The 19,344-nt window shown below is 37.1% G+C and overlaps 1 protein-coding gene and 1 long non-coding RNA gene across 5 annotated transcripts; one reads left to right on the forward strand and one right to left on the reverse strand.

Moving 5' to 3' along the window:
- Positions 1-1,938: 1,938 nt before the first annotated feature.
- On the forward strand, positions 1,939-7,661 carry LOC124386944 (tripartite motif-containing protein 16-like). Of its 4 annotated transcripts, none has more exons than XM_046851009.1 (7): positions 1,939-2,673; positions 3,587-3,682; positions 4,060-4,290; positions 5,366-5,525; positions 5,824-5,883; positions 6,937-6,968; positions 7,074-7,661. In XM_046851009.1, the coding sequence occupies exons 1-7, from the start codon at positions 2,092-2,094 to the stop codon at positions 7,509-7,511; spliced, it is 1,599 nt and encodes a 532-aa protein (XP_046706965.1). In that variant the 5' UTR covers positions 1,939-2,091; the 3' UTR covers positions 7,512-7,661. The 4 variants fall into 4 exon arrangements, with proteins under 4 accessions (XP_046706965.1, XP_046706966.1, XP_046706964.1 ...); XM_046851010.1 differs by having other exon boundaries at positions 1,939-2,289; positions 2,503-2,673; positions 6,937-7,661; XM_046851008.1 differs by having other exon boundaries at positions 6,937-7,661.
- A 461-nt stretch (positions 7,662-8,122) lies between these two features.
- LOC124386953 lies at positions 8,123-11,711 on the reverse strand. The gene is made up of 3 exons (XR_006926058.1): positions 11,635-11,711; positions 11,345-11,547; positions 8,123-9,387 (listed from the first exon to the last, which is right to left on the reverse strand). It is a non-coding gene; the product is annotated as an uncharacterized LOC124386953 (long non-coding RNA).
- Positions 11,712-19,344: the final 7,633 nt, after the last annotated feature.

The following is a 19,344-nucleotide window of genomic DNA, read 5'->3' on the forward strand; positions in this document are numbered from 1 at the left end:
TCCTGAATGGATTCAAACCTACACTATATTTTCTTTGTACATTTCTACATTTCTTTACAAATCATCCAACAGAAACGTTTAGGAGAATCAGGTGTCATTCTCATCTGGTTGACACCTGATTATTCATTCATTATAGATCCATCAATGTTGAGGTTACCAACTGTTTACTGATGAGACTTGAATGCAAACCTTTTGTATTAATTACAGCCAAAATCTATCTTCATGTAGCCAAATAGAACCATCCACAGTTCTTTACATTCATGGAGAGCCATCCTCAACAGTAACCAATGGTTAGAAAGGCATCAGGATGATTCAGGCTGTTCTGGAAAGAAGAAGTGGACAGGATGACTGGTGCCTCAGGAGCATGTGTACAGTAGCTTGACCGCATCCAATCATTTAGTGACTCTATGTGGATTAGATCAAAGCTTTGGTCTTTTGATCTTCATGAGATGCAGGATGACAAGTTCCATTGACACCAACTGTTAAATATGTTTCAGTGCTACAGATGGAATCCAATCAATATTTGATGAAGGTGTCTGACTTCTTTGAAGAGAATCCCCCCTTTCATATGTAAAGCGCTTTGAGTGCTGCAGAAAAGCGCTATATAAATGTAACGAATTATTATTATTATTATTATTCTTTAAAACCTGCATGTTGGCTCTAAGGACCAAGAGTTTCAAAAGATTGAATCTGAATTAAAGAATTGTAATATTTTTCAATGTCTTTAAACCTTTTTGCATTGCATAGTATCGTTCATGGACATGCTCTGGGTTTTTCCCTTTTGTTGTCTTTATTGTTTGTTACACTGCATTTCCTGGTGTACTGCTTATTGGTACATTTCCATTTATGGCTTTTGCAGATGCCCATATCCAGAGTGACCACTTCCCCTTTTTTATCTCAGATGGATTTAAACCTGCACTGTTTCTTCTATTTACATTTCTAAATCAGCATATTCATATCAAAGCTCTGTAAGTATAGACTCTCAGCTATGGGGTCACACTTCAGCTTTATTGCTGAGATGTAGATTGTAGTAATTCTGAAGGCTGTTCCATAACTCTAGGGATCTGTAAGAGAAACCTCCGCTCCCAGAATACGTATTACTATTCAAGGCACCAACAAATAGCCTGCTTTCTTCTGATTGAAGTAGGTGTGGTAGATTGTAACACATCAGAGGTTTGCTCAGGTATAGTGACATGGGACCATTTGGTGCTTTATAAGTCAGCAGTAGTATTTTATAATCAATGTGGATTTTTTTGGGGAGCCAAAGTACAAATTATTGTTGTTGCATACTAAAAGAATTAAAGTTTATGCTTTTACTAGAATATGAAAACAGGAGAGCATTACGATAATCCAACCTAGTCTTTCTTTATGTAAGAAGATCATTTTTAATGTAATGAGAGAAGGCAATTTTATTAAAATGATCTACATGAGCTTAAAAGGTAAGACTAAAGTGAATAATCACAGCAAAGTCTTTTTCTACTGCACATTCATACAGATCATGCAGAAATAAACTCGATCAAAGATTATTTTACGCTAAATACTAGCAGCATGCAGAGAAGCTGCAATAAAATTCATATTTTTGATGGCATGGGCTATAGCTTTAAATATAAACCTTAACAAACACACAATATCCATACATACTATTAGTCTGTTGTTTATTGCAGTAGTAAGAGGTCAAATTAAGTACATGTTCACATCAATCCACCATAACATTAAAACCACTTGTCTAATATTATGTAACTACAGGAGATATGGGTTGTTTTTACAAAATGTATGCAGAATAACAGGTTGAACAGAAACACAGTGGACTTCTGTGCTAACATTTGCTTTGCTTGGAATACAAACATTTTTCCTGCCCTCCCTCTCCTTCTCTTTTTCTCTTCCTCTCAGCCAATCCTATTTACTCTTATTTCTCAACCACCTACCAACAGAAGTGAAACTGAAACTAGTCTTTTCCTTCGGCGTGTGTGAAAAATCAAGCGTCTGAGTCAATCACCTTAAACGTTGTATTTTTTATTTTTGTTTGATGGTATAACCTAGATTTGAGATTATCTTCTATTTTTTTTATTCTGTATACCTGAGCAAAGAAAAATGGCAGAGACTAATATTTCAGTGCCTCAGGATCAGTTCAGTTGTCCAATCTGTCTGGATCTATTCAATGAACCAGTGACTATTCAGTGTGGACACAGTTTCTGTATGGGATGCATTAGTGACTGCTGGGATCAGGAGGATCAGAAGGGAGTCTATAGCTGTCCTCAGTGTAAAGAAACCATCACTCCAAGACCTGCTGTGAGTAAAAACACTGTTCTGGCTGAAGTAACAGAGAAACTAAAGGCAGATCTTCGATCTCCACGTCCTGCTTATTGTTCATCTGTAACTGAAGATTTGGAGTGTGATTTCTGTACTGGGAAAAAAGACAAAGCTGTCAAATCGTGTCTGGTGTGTTTGACCTCTTTCTGTGGGACTCACCTTCAACCTCACTATGAATTTCCTGCCTTTAAGAAGCACAAGCTGGTGGACGCCTCCAAAAGACTCCAGATCTGCTCTCATCATAACAAACTGCTGGAGGTTTTCTGTCGCACAGATCAGCAGTGTATCTGCATGCTGTGTATGTTAGATAAACATAAAGGACATGATACAGTATCAGCTTCAGCAGGAAAAGCTGAGAAACAGGTAAAAAAAAAACAACTAATGACCAAAATAATAATGTTTAACATCAACATCAAACATTGTTACACAAGGAAAAGGGGTACATACATTCTGAAAAATGTCAAAGAAACATGTAACACACGTTAGAACTAATGTAATGCTGAGAATTCAAAATCACTGTGTATTTCATGCTTAGAGTACATTCCACTAAAGCTCTATACTGGTGGTATTCATTGTGGTACTTAAATGATCAGTGATGATCTGGAAGCTTGTTTAAGGATTGAAGAATTGAATGGTCCAGTTTCAGTGGGTTTTATTTGTGCAGCATGTAATCTGATAATGTTCAAACGTCTGAATGTCCAAAGTCCACATTTCCTATCTAGCAGAACAGCAGTATTGTAGTTTTCGATCATAGAATATGTGAATTACATAAATTCAGCCTAACCAACATACAGTAATGGAAGCAACTCTATTAACAGACAGAAATGTCATTAAATATTATTTCGCATATTATGAAATGTGCCATGGTTATAATAAAAGCATATTGTAAAAAGCATAATTGACTTTTTTTTAATGGCTTTTATTTGCCATTTAATACTTTTAGGCTTGCTTGACAAACTGAGTTCTGACATTTCAAAAGCAAAAAAACTGCACATGCATAAATATTTTGACTTCTAGTGGCCTCTAGCGGACACTTGAAGCATTCAGGAATAACTACTGTACAGTACTATATGTAAATTGCAAACTCGTACCAAAGATTTGCCTCTTGTGGTCAGAAAGAGTAATAACAGGTAGTGGCTGTTCCATTTTGTCTAAACGTCCAACACAGTAGAATTACCTGGTGTGTGTGTGTGTGTGTGTGTGTGTGTGTGTGTGTGTGTGTGTGTGTGTGTGTGTGTGTGTGTGTGTGTGTGTGTGTGTGTGTGTTCATATTTAGAAGCAGCTGTTGAAGACACAAAGAAAATGCCAACAGAGAATTTTGGAAAAAGAGAAGAAACATCAGGAGCTGGCAGAAGCTGTGGTGTTTTATGAGGTGAGTTTTGTTTTAGAACCAGACAGATACAGAAATTATAGACATCATTAGTAATTATTTATAATTAAAAAATATTTCACACAAAGTCCAGTGAAGTGGGGAAGTGGTACCCCATGTTGGACCCAATTCCAGCAATGCCAGGCTTCCACGTCTTGGTTTCTGAGCAAAACCCTAAAACATTCAACTGTATAATTAAAGTAATTTGCTTCTGCTAAATGCTGTGAATGTACTAATTTAAATGCTAATGAATATGCTCCAGATTACACATGTATTTCTGTACATTGTAAAGTTGTGTGTCTGGTGCTGGTGTATTTCTTTTTGAAAGATCAACCTACATTAGATATCATTGATTTCTTTTCTCGTGTGTCTCCTAACAGAAGTCTGCACAAAGAGCAGTTCAGGAAAGTGAGAGGATCTTCACAGAGATGATCAAATCCATGGAGAGAAGACGTCATAAGGTGAGAGATCTGATCAAAGCTCAAGAAAAAGCTGCAGTGAGTCGAGCTGAAGAAGTCATGACGCAACTAGAGCAGGAGATCGCAGAGCTGAAGAGAAGAGATGCTGAGATGGAGTGGCTTTTACAGGCAGATTCCATCTGTTTCCTCCAGGTAACAGCAAAGAATTGCACACACTTCTCAATTGTCATGTATTTCAATAAACTTATAAGCTCCAAAGTTACTGCACACTGTTGTTAAATTCTGCATTCATTATAACTCACAATAAAATCCTCCATGTTGTTTAGGAAAGTCATTAGGAAATGTGTACAATAGCTGTCTCACAGGTGTTTATAAGCAACAAAATGTGTTCAACAACCATGAATATGTTTTATAGCTTAATTTGTCTTTAGCTATTATATCAGTTCGGCAAACTCTCTCATCAGAATGGTTTTTATTTCACAGGTGTGCTGATTAAAGACATTTCTTGCCTTCTTGATGAACTTTAGAGAATCATTAGTTTTGTGCAAAAGAAAGGGAGAGTAAACAACCATATTAGTGCTAGTACAACTACTGTACAAATCCATATTATAGCAAGAAAAAGTAAAGTAAAGAGAAAAGATCCATTATTACTTCATAAGAAATGAAGGGCAGTTAATCTGAAAAATCTCAAGAACTTCTAATGTATTCCTCAAGTGCAGTCTCCAAAACCATCAAACACTATAATGAAACACACTCTCCTGTGGACCATCTCAGGGAAGCCAGACCGAGAGCTACCTCTGCTGCAGAGGATAAGTTTATTAGAATTACCAGCCTCAGAAATTGCTGATTTACATAAACGCTTCTTGGAGTTCAAGTGTCAGACATATTTTAACATCCACTGTTAAGAGGAGACTGTGATTCAGGCCTTCATAGTTAAATTGCAGCAAAAAGAAAACATTACTTCAGAAGAGCAACAAGCAGAAGAGAATTGCTTGGACCAAGAAACACAAAAATTAGAGATTAGATCAGTGGAAAACTGTCCTTTGGTGTGAAGAGTCAAAATTGTCTTTGTGTCTTTGTTAGATGTACAGAAGGAACTGAAAATGAGGTTTTGTTTACTACATAATTCCATATGTGTTCTTTCACAGTTTGATAAAGAAAAAAAATAAAGAAACAACACTGAAGGAGAAGTTGTGTCCAAGCTTTTGACTTATACTGTATATTCTGGCACCCTGTTTATCTTTAATGTCTTTGCTTTTCTTTGTAGGGTTTCTCGTCTCTCTTGGACACTCCCGTATCGGAAGAATTGGACTCCATCAGACTCAGTACTTTCCTCTCTCTTGAGGATGTAACAGCATTTGTGGCTCAGCTGAAGGACAAAGTGGAGGCTTTCTGCTGTGAGGAGGTCAGAATGGTATCAAATACAGGTAGATCAATAGATTCTTTTTTTGGAATTAAATCAAGAATTTGTTCTGGTGAGAAATGTGAGATTTCCATTCATAAGGATAAAGAGAACAGTTTATATAATTAGAACAGAAGGATATTCAAAGGTCATTTGGATGGTTTCGTGGTGTGACTTTATAAAGGGATTCAATGTGAAGGCTTTTCTGTAAGGTACACAGGGTTCTAAGTAGAAACGGTGAATGTTCCCTCAAATGGAAAAAAAAATAAAAATCTGTGATCATTTGATTACTGTCATGTGGATGAATTGTGATTGTGTTACAGTAAAAGAACTCCAGATCCTTCCACTTCCTGAACCCAAAAGCAGGGAAGAGTTCCTACAGCGTAAGTTCTTTTTTTTTTTCAACAAAACCATAATACACATTTATACGATTTCAGTGTTCGGACCTGGTGTGATTAACATTTACCTTTTTATCTCATTAATACACCTGAGCAGCTGTTGGAATAAGGGCCTTGCTCAGGGACCCCAGAGTGTCAACTAACGACCTTCAGATCCAAAGTCCAACGACTTAACCACTAAGCTCCCACTTCCCCATTATGTTTGTAGTGTCTTAATATTTTTGGGTCTAAATATTTTTAAACTATACCAAACTAAATTTCACCAGAAGCCTATCAATTTCAAAAACAAACAAAAAGCAAACAAGCCTGTTCACAGCAAAAGCCATTCAGTGATACCAACAAAAGTCCATAAAAAGGCCAAAAGGACAACTAAAAAATACCTAAAAGAAACTACTGTGAATGCCTCCAACTTTGAAGTAACAGTTTGGGGAAGAACCACAACTGGTTGGAAAAGGCAGGTGTTCCAATACTTTTGTTATACCTGCCTTTTACAACCAGTTGTGGTTCTTCCCCAAACTGTTACTACAAAGTTGGAGGCATTCACTTGTATAGGATACATTTTGGATGCAGTAACATGAAACTAGGAGACCCAAACCTGTTCAAGCATGACATTGCCCATGTGCTCAAAGCCAGTTCCATGAAATGCAAGATATGCTTTATATTGGTTGGAGTGGAAGATGTTTTGTGGCCTACTATAGTTTAGATCTTTGACCTCAACTCTATTTAAACACTATTGGGATGAATGTGAATGTTGACTGCACCTCAGGCCTCCTCACGTCACATACATCAGTACCTGACTTTACTAATTACATTGCGTCATAATGACCACAAATCACTCTGAAATCTAGTAGAACATCTTCCCAGAAAAATGGATCTTATTATAAGAGCAAATGGGGACTAAATGTGGAATTGGATATTCAAAACAAAAACACCCATTTCATGGGCACAAATTTGTCTATATAGTGTATAAGTATTTACAATAAACTCAGGTGCAATGATCCTGATTTATGACTACTCCTTGTGTTTCATCTTCTCCAGATTCCTATCAATTCACATTGGATCCCAACACGGTAAATAAACACCTATGTCTGTCTGAGAGGAACACGGTGGTGACCTGCACTGAAACTACACAATCATATTTGGCTCATCCAGAAAGATTTGATTATTATCTCCAGGTGTTGTGTAGAGAAGGCATCTGTGGACGCTGTTACTGGGAGCTGGAGTGGACCGGCCGTCATGGAGTCTCTATAGCAGTGTCATATAAAACCATCAGCCGGAAAGGAAAAGGTACTGAATGTTTGTTTGGCCGAAACAATCAGTCCTGGAGATTGTTTTGTTATCCTTCCCGCTACTCGTTCAGACATGTTAAGAAAGAAATTCAAATCCCAATAATACCCAGCTCCTCTAGAATAGGGGTGTATGTGGATCACAGGGCAGGAACCCTGTCCTTCTACAGTGTCTCGGAAACCATGAAGCTGCTTTACAGAGTTCATACCACATTCACTCAGCCTCTCTACCCCGGGTTTGTGGTGTGTTCAGGATCCACAATTCATTTGCAGTCAGCAGATACATGTGTGAAAAAAAACCGTTGGATTGAGTTACACTTGGATTGAACGTAACTTCAGAAATATGCAGTTAAAAAAATTAAAGTATATAAATATACAGTATGTAAAGAAAAAAGTGTTTCTGTTGTAATATTCCTGATACACCAGCAGACTTGGGGTGGCAGTGCAGTGAAACAGCAGAAGAATGAATGGCATTAAGTCAAGTCAAGTCAAGTCAAGTTTATTTGTATAGCGCTTTTCACAACAGACATTGTCTCAAAGCAGCTTTACACAAATCAACAGTGATGGTGAATGGTGTGCATTTGTCCCTGATGAGCAAGCCGTGGCGACTGTGGCAAGGAAAAACTCCCATTAAGTTCATTAAGGTGGCAGTGTGTATGCCTGTGAACAGTAGATCTTGCTCATCTAAAGCTGAGCTAAATAAGTCTTTGTTAGGGGAGCTCCACTGTTTTATCAGTAGGTCATGGAGGCAGTGCTGTTTATTATCCACAATGACTGAATTTATCGAGTATCCTATTTTCCACCATCACCTCAAAACTATCCAGTCTGCAGCCTAATACAAAGCCTGCCTTCTTGACCAGCTTGTTGAGCTTTTTTAATCACCAATGCTGTTGTTTCTGCCAGGATTTGGGTGGATCCTGTGTGGATTCTGCTTTTTGTTTTTATGTGTTTTTCTCTGTTGCCCCACCTGATGTCGCCATCGTGTTCTTAATTAGTCACCCATTTTTTCCACCTCTGCTTATCGCCTACTGTGTCTATTGAAGATCCTCCTTTTTTTGTCAGTTCCTTGCTGGGATGTTAACATTTTTATGTTTTGTTTCCTTGTCTCTGTTTTGATATCTCCAGGTTGCACAGTGTAAGTTCTTGTGTTTGCGTTTGTGTTTATGTATGTTTATGTGGTTTTGTAATGAAAATTCAAAGTTAAATACTGTTCCACTGAGTTCACTAGTTTTTCCTTTCCAGAGCTCTTGTTTCACATTGTAGGCTTTTGTTTATTTTTTTGAAAAGTCAATACTTTTGGCACAAATTCAATTAGATAGTGTCTCAATGATTGAGACATCATTAATTTTTAAATGTTATTGTGAATAAAAATCTTAATTCACCAACAATTGCTTGAAAAAAGCTTTATTGTAGCTGGTTAGATCCTAAGACTGCAGATGAAAAATATGAATGCTACATATTACTGATAATGAAGTACAAACCATGTGAAAGGAAGTAACACTTCACATAATGTAGTTTTAAACAGTAGCCGGCAGTAAAGATACTAATAGATATTTAAAGTTTATATTAAAATATTTTTATATTAAAAAGGTTAAAAGTATAACCAACACCATTCCCAACTTTAAACATTTAGCAAACACTTAACATTATTCTAAAATTCCTCTTGCATGTCTAACGAATGAAATAAAATCATATTGAAAAGAAAAAATGTGGTCCTAAATAATGAGAATCAAGCTGAATTCCATGCCTCCACTTCTAGTAGCCTATAAAAAAAGCCCATTAATCAGTTACATTATTCTATGAATAATTGTAATGTAGTGATAAATGTCTAAATCTCTGACCTGCACTAGAAGGTGATGCAGATAAAGTTGAGTTCTTGAGTCTGTGGCAGACTGACCCACTTCTTACTCCCAGCCAGCAGAGCTCCAATTCTCTCCACACAATTACAGTCTTCCACTCCGGTTCCGTTCCCTGGCGCCCAGTTTTGGTAGCAGATGGTCACTCACCCAGTACCAGAAGCCCAGAGCGCAGGTATGACGCAGACCAATCCACACATCGGTAGTGACGTTTTGAGTGGCGTATTCAACCCAGTCCTGTATTTCCTTCGAGTAAATATAGAGCAGGTCCACATGGTTCTGTCTGCAGAACCTCAGAGCTTCTTGCCACGTCTTATTCTGAGCAATCACAGTGATTGGAGGTCATTCTACAATCAGACAAAAAAGATAATAGTAACGACAACAGTTTATTTATTAAGTCTTTTTCTGCTACTTGTTCCTCTTATTCTTCTTAATAATTTGTCTATATATTACAGTGCATCCAGAAGGTTTTCACAACACTTCATTTTTTCCACATTTTGTTATGTTACAGATTTATTCCAGATTTCTATGCACCTGAGCTCAATATTGAGTGTCATGGCAAAGGTTGTGAATATTTATTTACGTGAATCAGTTATTTTTTAAATAAATAAATTTGCAAAGATTTTTTTTTTAAAAAGGTATTACGTCATTATAAGGTTTTGTTTGTAGAATTTTAAGGAAAATAATGAATTTAATACATTTTGGAATAAGGCTGTAATGAAAACAAAATTTGGAAAAAGTTAAGCGCTGTGAAAACTTTCTTGAATTACTGTATAACCCATCAAATTTGGGCCCAGTGCTATCAGTGCTCTAGCTTTACTATAGGGTAAAATTAATAGTAACAACTTTATGTCCAAATTTGAACCTATCTTTAGTTTTTCCTTTTTTTTTTTTTTTTTTTTTTTTTTTTTTAGAAATTTAAAGAAATTTAGAATTTTGTCCAATCAACACCAAAACTGTTTCCTCTTCATGGAAAGCCTCATAAAAGCAATCGAAATCAATTTGAATTCTTCAAATGATTTGGACATCTTCATACAACAGATCTCTGAGAATGCAAGAACATGTTAAAAATGCTTTCTCAGTGTTTGGAGGCCTTGTAGATTTCATTATTATCAGTTATTTGTCTGTACCTTGTATGCTTTAAACTAACCTTAAAAGATATTAGAAAGAAATGAAGTAATAATAATATGAATAAAAAAGGAACGTTTGGTGGAAAAATCTGGTTCGCTCTATCATTTATTTACGGTTAGTTCATCCAGCTGTAACTACACTACAAGCTGTAAAGGTGACTTAATAAAATAGCAAATCTGCTGTAACATTGTTGGATTACTCACTTTTATAACAGATAAATGAATTTGAGTGTTCACACATGGCATTGTTCCATGTGTTATTTCCTGTATAGTTATTTCCTGTATTCCTGTACACAGTTACTCTCCACAATCTTGTTGTTCGGTTCTCCACAACACCAGAACGTGTATTTGAATGGAGCCCCATCTGACCAGAACCAGGACCTTTGTTCAGAAAGCTCCCAATACTAAAGAAAGATCATTTATATGTAGGAATGGATCAAATTGACAATATTTATTTGTGATTATTGAGCATTTTAAAATATTGAAATCCGCATTGTGGTAATTGGTAGTTTTAGTTCTTAATTTATGGAACATTCACAATTTGTAAATAATATACCAATTATACAACACAATATGCAATATACAAATTAGTATATAAATATAAAATATATAGTATACACTGATGAGGCATAACATTATGACCACCTGCCCAATACTGTGTTGGTCCCCCTTTTGCTGCTGAAATATTTCTGACCAGCATCAACACCATTAACTTCTTAGCAGTTTGAGCTACAGGAGCTCGTCTGGTGGATCGGACCAAACGGACCAGCCTTCACTCAACACCTGCATCAATGATCCTCGGGTGCACACGACCCTGTTGTCGGTTCACCACTGTTCCTTCCTTGGAGCACTTTTGATAGATACTGACCACTGCAGACCAGGAACATCTCACAAGAGCTGCAGTTTTGGAGACGCTCTGACCAGAAGTCTAGACGTCACAATTTATTAAAATCAAATCCTTACAATTGTAAATTTTTCCTGCTTCTAACATCAACTTTGATGACAAAATGTTCACTTGCTGCCGAATATATAAATCCACCTACTAACAGGTGCCATGATGAAGAGATGATCAGTGTTCTTCACTTCACCATTCATAATGTTATTCCTAATCAGTGTGTTTGTGTGTGTATATATATAAAAATGAGAGAGAGATTTTATATCTATGTATACTTACAGTCATGTTTTGTTTCAGTCCTATCCAGAATTTGTCATGTTCCTCCTTGAGAAGCTCTTTTACAGCATTCATTTCATCCTCATTCTCAATAGTAGCCAAGTCACTGTAATTCTCCCTGCACCATTTCTGAGCATCGTCCCATGTTGCATTAACTTTCACTGCATAATAATGACGTGATGCGCCCAAAGCGAAAGCCCACAGTCCTGCAGGAAAAAAAGATCTCACATGAGCTGAGTAACATCATAGTGAAACAGAAAAGAGGTTTATAGAGTAAAAAAATGTCAAGTGACCTGAGAAAAGCAGAATGAAGAACAACGCTGAAGCCATAACTCTGGAGAACAACAAATATTAGTTCAATCACAATGAAATGAAAATTGAATAAAAAAACGCTTATTCATTCATTACTTCTGCCAATTCACCAAAGTCATCATCAACCTCAAATATATTTGAGAAAATGAATATTTCTTGATCATTGTTATAAATATCTCACTCTAAATGGTTCTCTGATATCTATGTGCTGTGTGTTTCTTGTAAATGTCCCAGACCCTCACTTCATCCATTCATTTCCTCCTTTGCTCCTCCTATTTTTTATTACACTGTTTTTTCATAAAGTTCTCTGCAGCACAATGCAAATGAACTAAATTCTGCAGCTCTGTAGCACACATCATCGTGTGTGTTGATGAAATAATTGTGTTAGTGTGTTTTTCCTGGTGAAGTGCTTTTCAAGTTGTTGTTGTATTTTTTCCATTAAAAAATGGCCATTTTATTTTCTGATTGATGCAAACATATATACTGCCTGCCAAAAAAAAACCTGGGTACCACCTGTATTTAATAACCAAATAGGTAAGATGCTTTCATTACATAATTAGTGCAGCTACAACTGCAACTGATGCAGTGAGTGGCCCTGTCCTTTTCTGTACAACCTTAGCCTTAAAATAAATACCATTTATAAGGCTCATCTGAAGAAAGGCTTCATATTTGCTGATGGACACTGGAGCAGTGGAGACATCAGGGTAAGAAGATATGAACCATCATTTCTAGTGCCTATAGTTGAAGCCTGTGGGGGCAGTGTTATGATCTGCGGTTGCTTCAGCTGTATATTAATGTATATTAATGTTATGTGACTAAAAAATGAGGTCACTGGACTACCTGAATTAACTAAATAACCAGGTTTCAAAATGCCAGGCTACACTGGACTCAAATAATAAAAGTGTTTATGAGGCATCCACATAGCAAAATTGGTTTGGCTGGTCCACACAGCCGACTTTCACTTGGCTCAAATACAGCAGTGAATTATGGTACTTGATTGGACCGGTTGGTTGCCAGATCTCGAGCCACATATGGTCCATCGCACAGCTATATTTCAGCCAAATGTATGACTATAGCTGTATGTAGGACCAAACAAGTTGGTTCCACAAGTCAGCCTCAACAAAACCTCAATCTAGCCACTTTATACACACCCTTGGCCCAGATTCAAAATGCCTTGACAACAACAGTATTATGAAATACTGAATGTTTATGGCAATGTTTCACAAAGCTCTTAAACATCTATGTTTTAGTTCATGAACAAGCCATCATTCCTATCCAGGGTCAGATACAGTCTTCTTTTACTGGTGGAATCAATTTTCTTTTCTGTGGCCTCACAACTTAATGCCAAATCCTGTCCAGAAGTTTTTTTTATGTGGGATTATTTTTACACATGGATTGGCCTCCAATCCATAAGAGTCCTTTAACCCCATTGAGTATCTTTGGGACTTACTGTAGAAGACTTTATACAGTGGTCATCAATACAAGATCTTGGAGAGAAATAAATGTCTTTAATGTTAATCTATCTATCTATCTATCTATCTATCTATCTATCTATCTATCTATCTATCTATCTATCTATCTATCTATCTATCTATCTATCTATCTATCTATTCAGGAAGCACACAAATAAAAGTTTAAATTAGACCCATCTAAACTGGTGTTAATGTGTTACAGAACTATTTCGGGTTGTAATGTAAGATAAAAAAAATGTATGTGTAGTAAAAACTGATTTATTTCTATATAATGATTATTAGATGTGCTCTACTTTTATTATTTAGAAAGTGACCAGTAATTTGTGACCAATTATCGAGCGAGTTCTCTCAGCACCGCTGCTACGTGAATATGACGTTTCACAACACTACAAAGACCCTATCTTTAATATATGATATCGTTGGCTGTGCATGAGATGCGAATCAGCCTTAGTTATAGAGATGCACGTCCCTAATATACAGTATCTCACAAAAGTTAGTACACCCCTTACATTTCCGCAAACATTTTAGTATATTCTCAAAGGACAATACTATCGAAACATGAACTTGGATATATTTTAGAGGAGTCAATGTGCAGCTTGTACAGCAGTACAGATTTACTGTCTTCTGAAAAAAAACTTAAAATACATCCATTACTGTTTATATAACTGGCAACAAAAGTGAGTATATTTCTATAGTATTGTCCCTTGAGAAGATATAGTAAATTAGTTGCCGAAATGTGGGGGTGCACTCACTTTTGAGATAGTGTATATATATATATATATAAAGTTCCAAGTTCCCCCACTTAGAAATCATTGAGGGGTCTGAAATTGTCATCGTAGGTGCATGTCCACTGTGATCCAGAAATCCAGAAATCACAATATATGATTTTTTTACTATTTATTTGTATGATACAGCTGCAAATAAGTATTTGAACACCTGTCTATCAGCTAGAATTCTGACCCTCAAAGACCTGTTAGTCTGCCTTTAAAATGTCCACCTCCACTACATTTATTATTCTAAATTAGATGCACCTGTTTGAGGTCGTTAGCTGCATAAAGACATCTGTCCACCCCATACAATCAGTAAGAATCCAACTACTAACATGGCCAAGACCAAAGAGCTGTCCAAAGACACTAGAGACAAAATTGTACACCTCCACAAGGCTGGAAAGGGCTACGGGGAAATTGCAAAGCAGCTTGGTGAAAAAAGGTAATGGAAGAAGCTAAACATGACTGTCAATCTCACTCGGACTGGGGCTCCATGCAAGATCTCACCTCGTGGGGTCTCAATGATCCTAAGGAAGGTGAGAAATCAGCCCAGAACTACACAGGAGGAGCTGGTCAATGACCTGAAAAGAGCTGGGACCACCGTTTCCAAGGTTACTGTTGGTAATACACTAAGACGTCATGGTTTGAAATCATGCATGGCACGGAAGGTTCCCCTGCTTAAACCAGCACATGTCCAGGCACGTCTTAAGTTTGCCAATGACCATTTGGATGATCCAGAAGAGTCATGGGAGAAAGTCATGTGGTCAGATGAGACCAAAATAGAACTTTTGGGTCATAATTCCACTAAACGTGTTTGGAGGAAGAAGAATGATGAGTACCATCCCAAGAACACCATCCCTACTGTGAAGCATGGGGGTGGTTGCATCATGCTTTGGGGTGTTTTTCTGCACATGGGACAGGGCGACTGCACTGTATTAAGAAGAGGATGACCGGGGCCATGTATTGCGAGATTTTGGGGAACAACCTCCTTCCCTCAGTTAGAGCATTGTAGATGGGTCGAGGCTGGGTCTTCCAACATGACAATGACCTGAAGCACACAGCTAGGATAACCAAGGAGTGGCTCTGTAAGAAGCATATCAAGGTTCTGGCGTGGCCTAGCCAGTCTCCAGACCTAAACCCAATAGAGAATCTTTGGAGGGAGCTCAAACTCCGTGTTTCTCAGCGACAGGCCAGAAACCTGACTGATCTAGAGAAGATCTGTGTGGAGGAGTGGGCCAAAATCCCTCCTGCAGTGTGTGCAAACCTGGTGAAAAACTACAGGAAACGTTTGACCTCTGTAATTGCAAACAAAGGCTACTGTACCAAATATTAACATTGACTTTCTCAGGTGTTCAAATACTTATTTGCAGCTGTATCATACAAATAAATAGTTTAAAAGTCATACATTGTGATTTCTGGATTTTTTTTTTAGATTATGTCTCTCACAGTGGACATGCACCTACGATGACACTTTCAGACCCCTCCATGATTTCTAAGTGGGAGAACTTGCAAAATAGCAGGGTGTTCAAATACTTATTTTCCTCACTGTATATACACACACACACAGAGAAACAAGAAGTACACAAAATACACAGGCCACATTTGTTTTTATTATATTTACTATCTTTTATAGTTTGAATGAAAATTGACGCATTTCAAATCTGCATTTGATTCCTGTCTACACAAATAAAAAATACAAACCTTCATCTCTCTGTGCAGAACCTGGTAGTGACCTGCAGTAAAACTAGAAATTTGAATATTATATCTGTGTATAGAGAGAACATGTACAGTATGAGGATGCTGAGTGGAGCAGACCTCATAGGAAAAAAGTTATAAAAGCACAAAGTAATCAACAGGAATAAAAACATTAATATTTGTTTGAGACCAAATGATCAGTTCTGGAGATTATTTCGCTCAGGTTTGTTGTTTTGTTTTGGAAGGAAAAAGTAAAAGGAATTTAAATAAAATTATAGCTGTAGTGCCAATGATATATATTACATCACTATCAGAAGCTGTCTTGCATACTTTAGAAACATGGGCTTTTTGATACATCTATAAAATATGCTGTATAATAAATATGTGTATATGTGTGTGTGTATATATACACTATATAGGTATTGAGTCACCGGGTCATAAGTTTAGTATGTGATTCCGAGCATTTCATTCCACATTTAGTCCCAATTTGCTCTTTTCTAATGTGAATATGACAAATAAAGACTCTGACTCTTGAATACAAAACTGTTTGTTGCAATTGTTTCAGACCTTTTTATTCATTACAGTCCATCTTTATGGTTCTTGAGTTTAATCCTCCACAGAAACCACACTGTTCTTTAGACTGATCATGTGGAATCATCCTCAGCTGCAGTGAGTGGTTTCCAACTGAAGGCAATTCTCAAGGTGTGGCCCTCTAGTGGAGAAAAAAGGAAGGGCAGGTGGGGTGCAATTAGTGGCATGTTTTTTTTTTTATATTATAATTTTTTATTCAATTATTTATACTCAAATAAGTCATGAATGCATGTAAATTAAAACAACATCTGATAGGGTACCTAACACATGTACCCCTAACACCTACAATTTTCTTTTCTTTTTTTTTTTTTACTTGATGCTATTTGATGTTATTGATTTAGAACTTATATTTTAATAAATTCGACATCCTTAAGCTTAAAATATTTCATTAACATTTTCTGGGGTAATGGACAGGTAGGACTTAAACAGTCATTCGGATTGACAGTAAAATGTTTGAGAACCACTGTTTTAAATCAAGACCCACACGTTAACTATGAGATTGTCCGCTAGGTGGCAGCATTGTTTATTTCGGTGACCAGCGAGAAAGGGCAAAAATAAAGAATAAAAACAAATGTGAGTGGAAAAAGCAGGTTGAGGTAGTGTTGTGTGTATGAGTGCAAACTCTGGTCCTTGGTGTTTTCCCAGCTGGGAAAGTTGCAAGTGTTTTTGGTCTTCTGTTTGCCTGAGCGCAACAGCAAAAAAAGTCCATCGTTTGGATGTTCTTCGGTTTCTCCGTGGCCTTGGTTCAGGATCACATCACCGTAGATAGACTGCAGATCAGGAAGCTCAGTGTGGATGGTGAGCTCATAGTACACAAACTATGTAATGTTCCCCATTACGATGCTCCCATTGGGGTAGGTATAAAAGTTCCTGAGCACTTTGAAAGATCTTTGATTTCTCTTAATCATCTTAGGAGTGTTGATGTGATGGACCATGACAGGTTTTGCATGATGGTAACCAATTGGTGTAGTGTTTAATAATTACAAACCCAATCTACAGCATTGTGTTTATTACACATTCAATGCTTGTAACATCAAGGACTTGCTGAAGAAATCTGGGGACTCTGAGATTTTGACTTATTATTCAATTCAGGTTTTTTTATTTTACCACTTTTCACAATGGACATTGTCTCAAAGCCACTTTACAGAATGTAAGAATTATAGAACAAAAAATTTAATACAATTGAATTATGTGTATTTATCCCCAAATGAGCAAACCTGGGTGGACTGTGGCAAGAAAAAAACCCTTAGATGATATGAGGAAGAAACCTTGTGTGTTACCAGACTCAATAGGAAACCCGTCCTTATCTTGGTCATACCAAGAATGTGATTATAAATCATTACACTATTACATTCTATGTAAAATATCAAGTTACAAGGTGAAACTGGTGAGAGAGCGACAGTTTATAGTGGCTATAACGTTAAGTGAGAACAGGATCGAGCTCGTTAAATGAACATTCTACAATATTATATGTAATTATTGTTGAATATAAGAGAATATGAGAACATCAGTCCTTGCGTCTGTTTTTTTCATTCATTTACAAAGAGCTGATGAAAAACTCTTCATAATTAATTTTATTCACTCTAAAATCTTAACTATTATCGGTGTATTGTACATGTGCCTTTATGCATATGTGTTTGTTATGCCATCAGGGTTGTTTCTAGCTTTTTTGGGACCCTAGGCGCCCTTCCTATTGTCACCACCCCACTCAATAGCTCCGCCCTTCCTCCACAATGCTCCACCTCTACACCATACAAATCATTTGCAATTTACAATAAAAATGTTAAACACATTTAATAGTCATTGCAAAATTGCTTGAAATCATGTATGTAAACATATACTGTATATAAAACTTCAGCAGAAAAACAGGTAAATAAGTAAATGAGTGAGGACAGCGGCGCTCACTGGTGATGTATGGCATTACAGTTCTGCTGCTGAATCTGTTTTTCATCCTTGTGCTTTATTACTAACCAGTGTTGGATAAAGTGGTGTGCAGTGGGGTAAAACTGGGGTCCCTGATCATTTCAAAGGTTTTGCTTTGACATTTACTGTACATTTATATTTACAGTATTTGACAGACACCAGTATCCAGTATCCCTTGCTCAAGGGCCCAGCAGTGGCATGTTGGTGAATCTGGGATTCAAACTCATGCCTTCCTGATCAGAAGTCCAATATTTTACCACTAAACTATAGATGGATACATGTCCCTGTGCTTTAGTTTGCTATGTGAGGTTGATGTAGTCATGATGCAGAGCTTTTAGTGAGTAGCTGGTGGACCATGCATGCTCCAATGTCCACTGATAGAAGATCCCCTCAGTCTGAAAGGAAGAAAAGTTTTCCATGGTGTAAATGGATTTGAACAACAATTCTGGTCTTTGGCACTTTTTTTTGAAGCCACTGTCTTCATATATATTTTGAAGACAGGAGCAGAGGTTTCAGATTTTGTGAGTAGAACTTGCCAGCAAAAAGAGTTATATTTAATACTCTACTGTGGTTGGATGTTGCTTTGTCTGCTTTGGTGATTCAGTTTTCCTTCTGCACGTGCATCCAGTGTAGATGTACAGTACCCTGTGACCTCATTTCCAATTCCACCTCCCTGCTGCATTAATAGCTGATCTCTGTAGGCCCATAAGTGCCACAAAAATCCTTTTCAACCTGAAGATATACATACATACATAAATATCCCTTCATGTTAAGGTATTATTTAATCTCTCCTTGCTGAAATCACCATTTCCTGAATAAAAAGGCAGACATGTAAGTGTAGGATCAGTTCGTATGGCTTTTCTGAGGAAACCCGATTCTGTAATAAATGCGGCGACGTTTCCGTGTTTAAGGTCACGTTTTTGCGATACCCCAGGGGTTGGCATGACGTATAGATGTGTCAAAATGGTGGTTAAGGTATAGGGACTGGATCATAAAACATCACGCTGGTGTAGAGTTTTATGCGCTCTGCTCCGAAAGTAAATCGACATGACGTGGACCAAACGGTATGGGGATGATGTCATCGATTTTCGCTACCATGCAGCAGTAATATGTATAGATTTATTAGTAATAAACGTAGATTTACTGGGCCTGAGTTGTAAAAATATGATCACTGCATAGGAATTTTGTTTTTAAAGAGACAGTGTCGGCTCTTAAATGCACAGTACACTATATGGACATCTGT

This window comes from Silurus meridionalis, chromosome 6 (assembly GCF_014805685.1).
Source record: "Silurus meridionalis isolate SWU-2019-XX chromosome 6, ASM1480568v1, whole genome shotgun sequence".
Classification (NCBI taxonomy): domain Eukaryota; kingdom Metazoa; phylum Chordata; class Actinopteri; order Siluriformes; family Siluridae; genus Silurus; species Silurus meridionalis.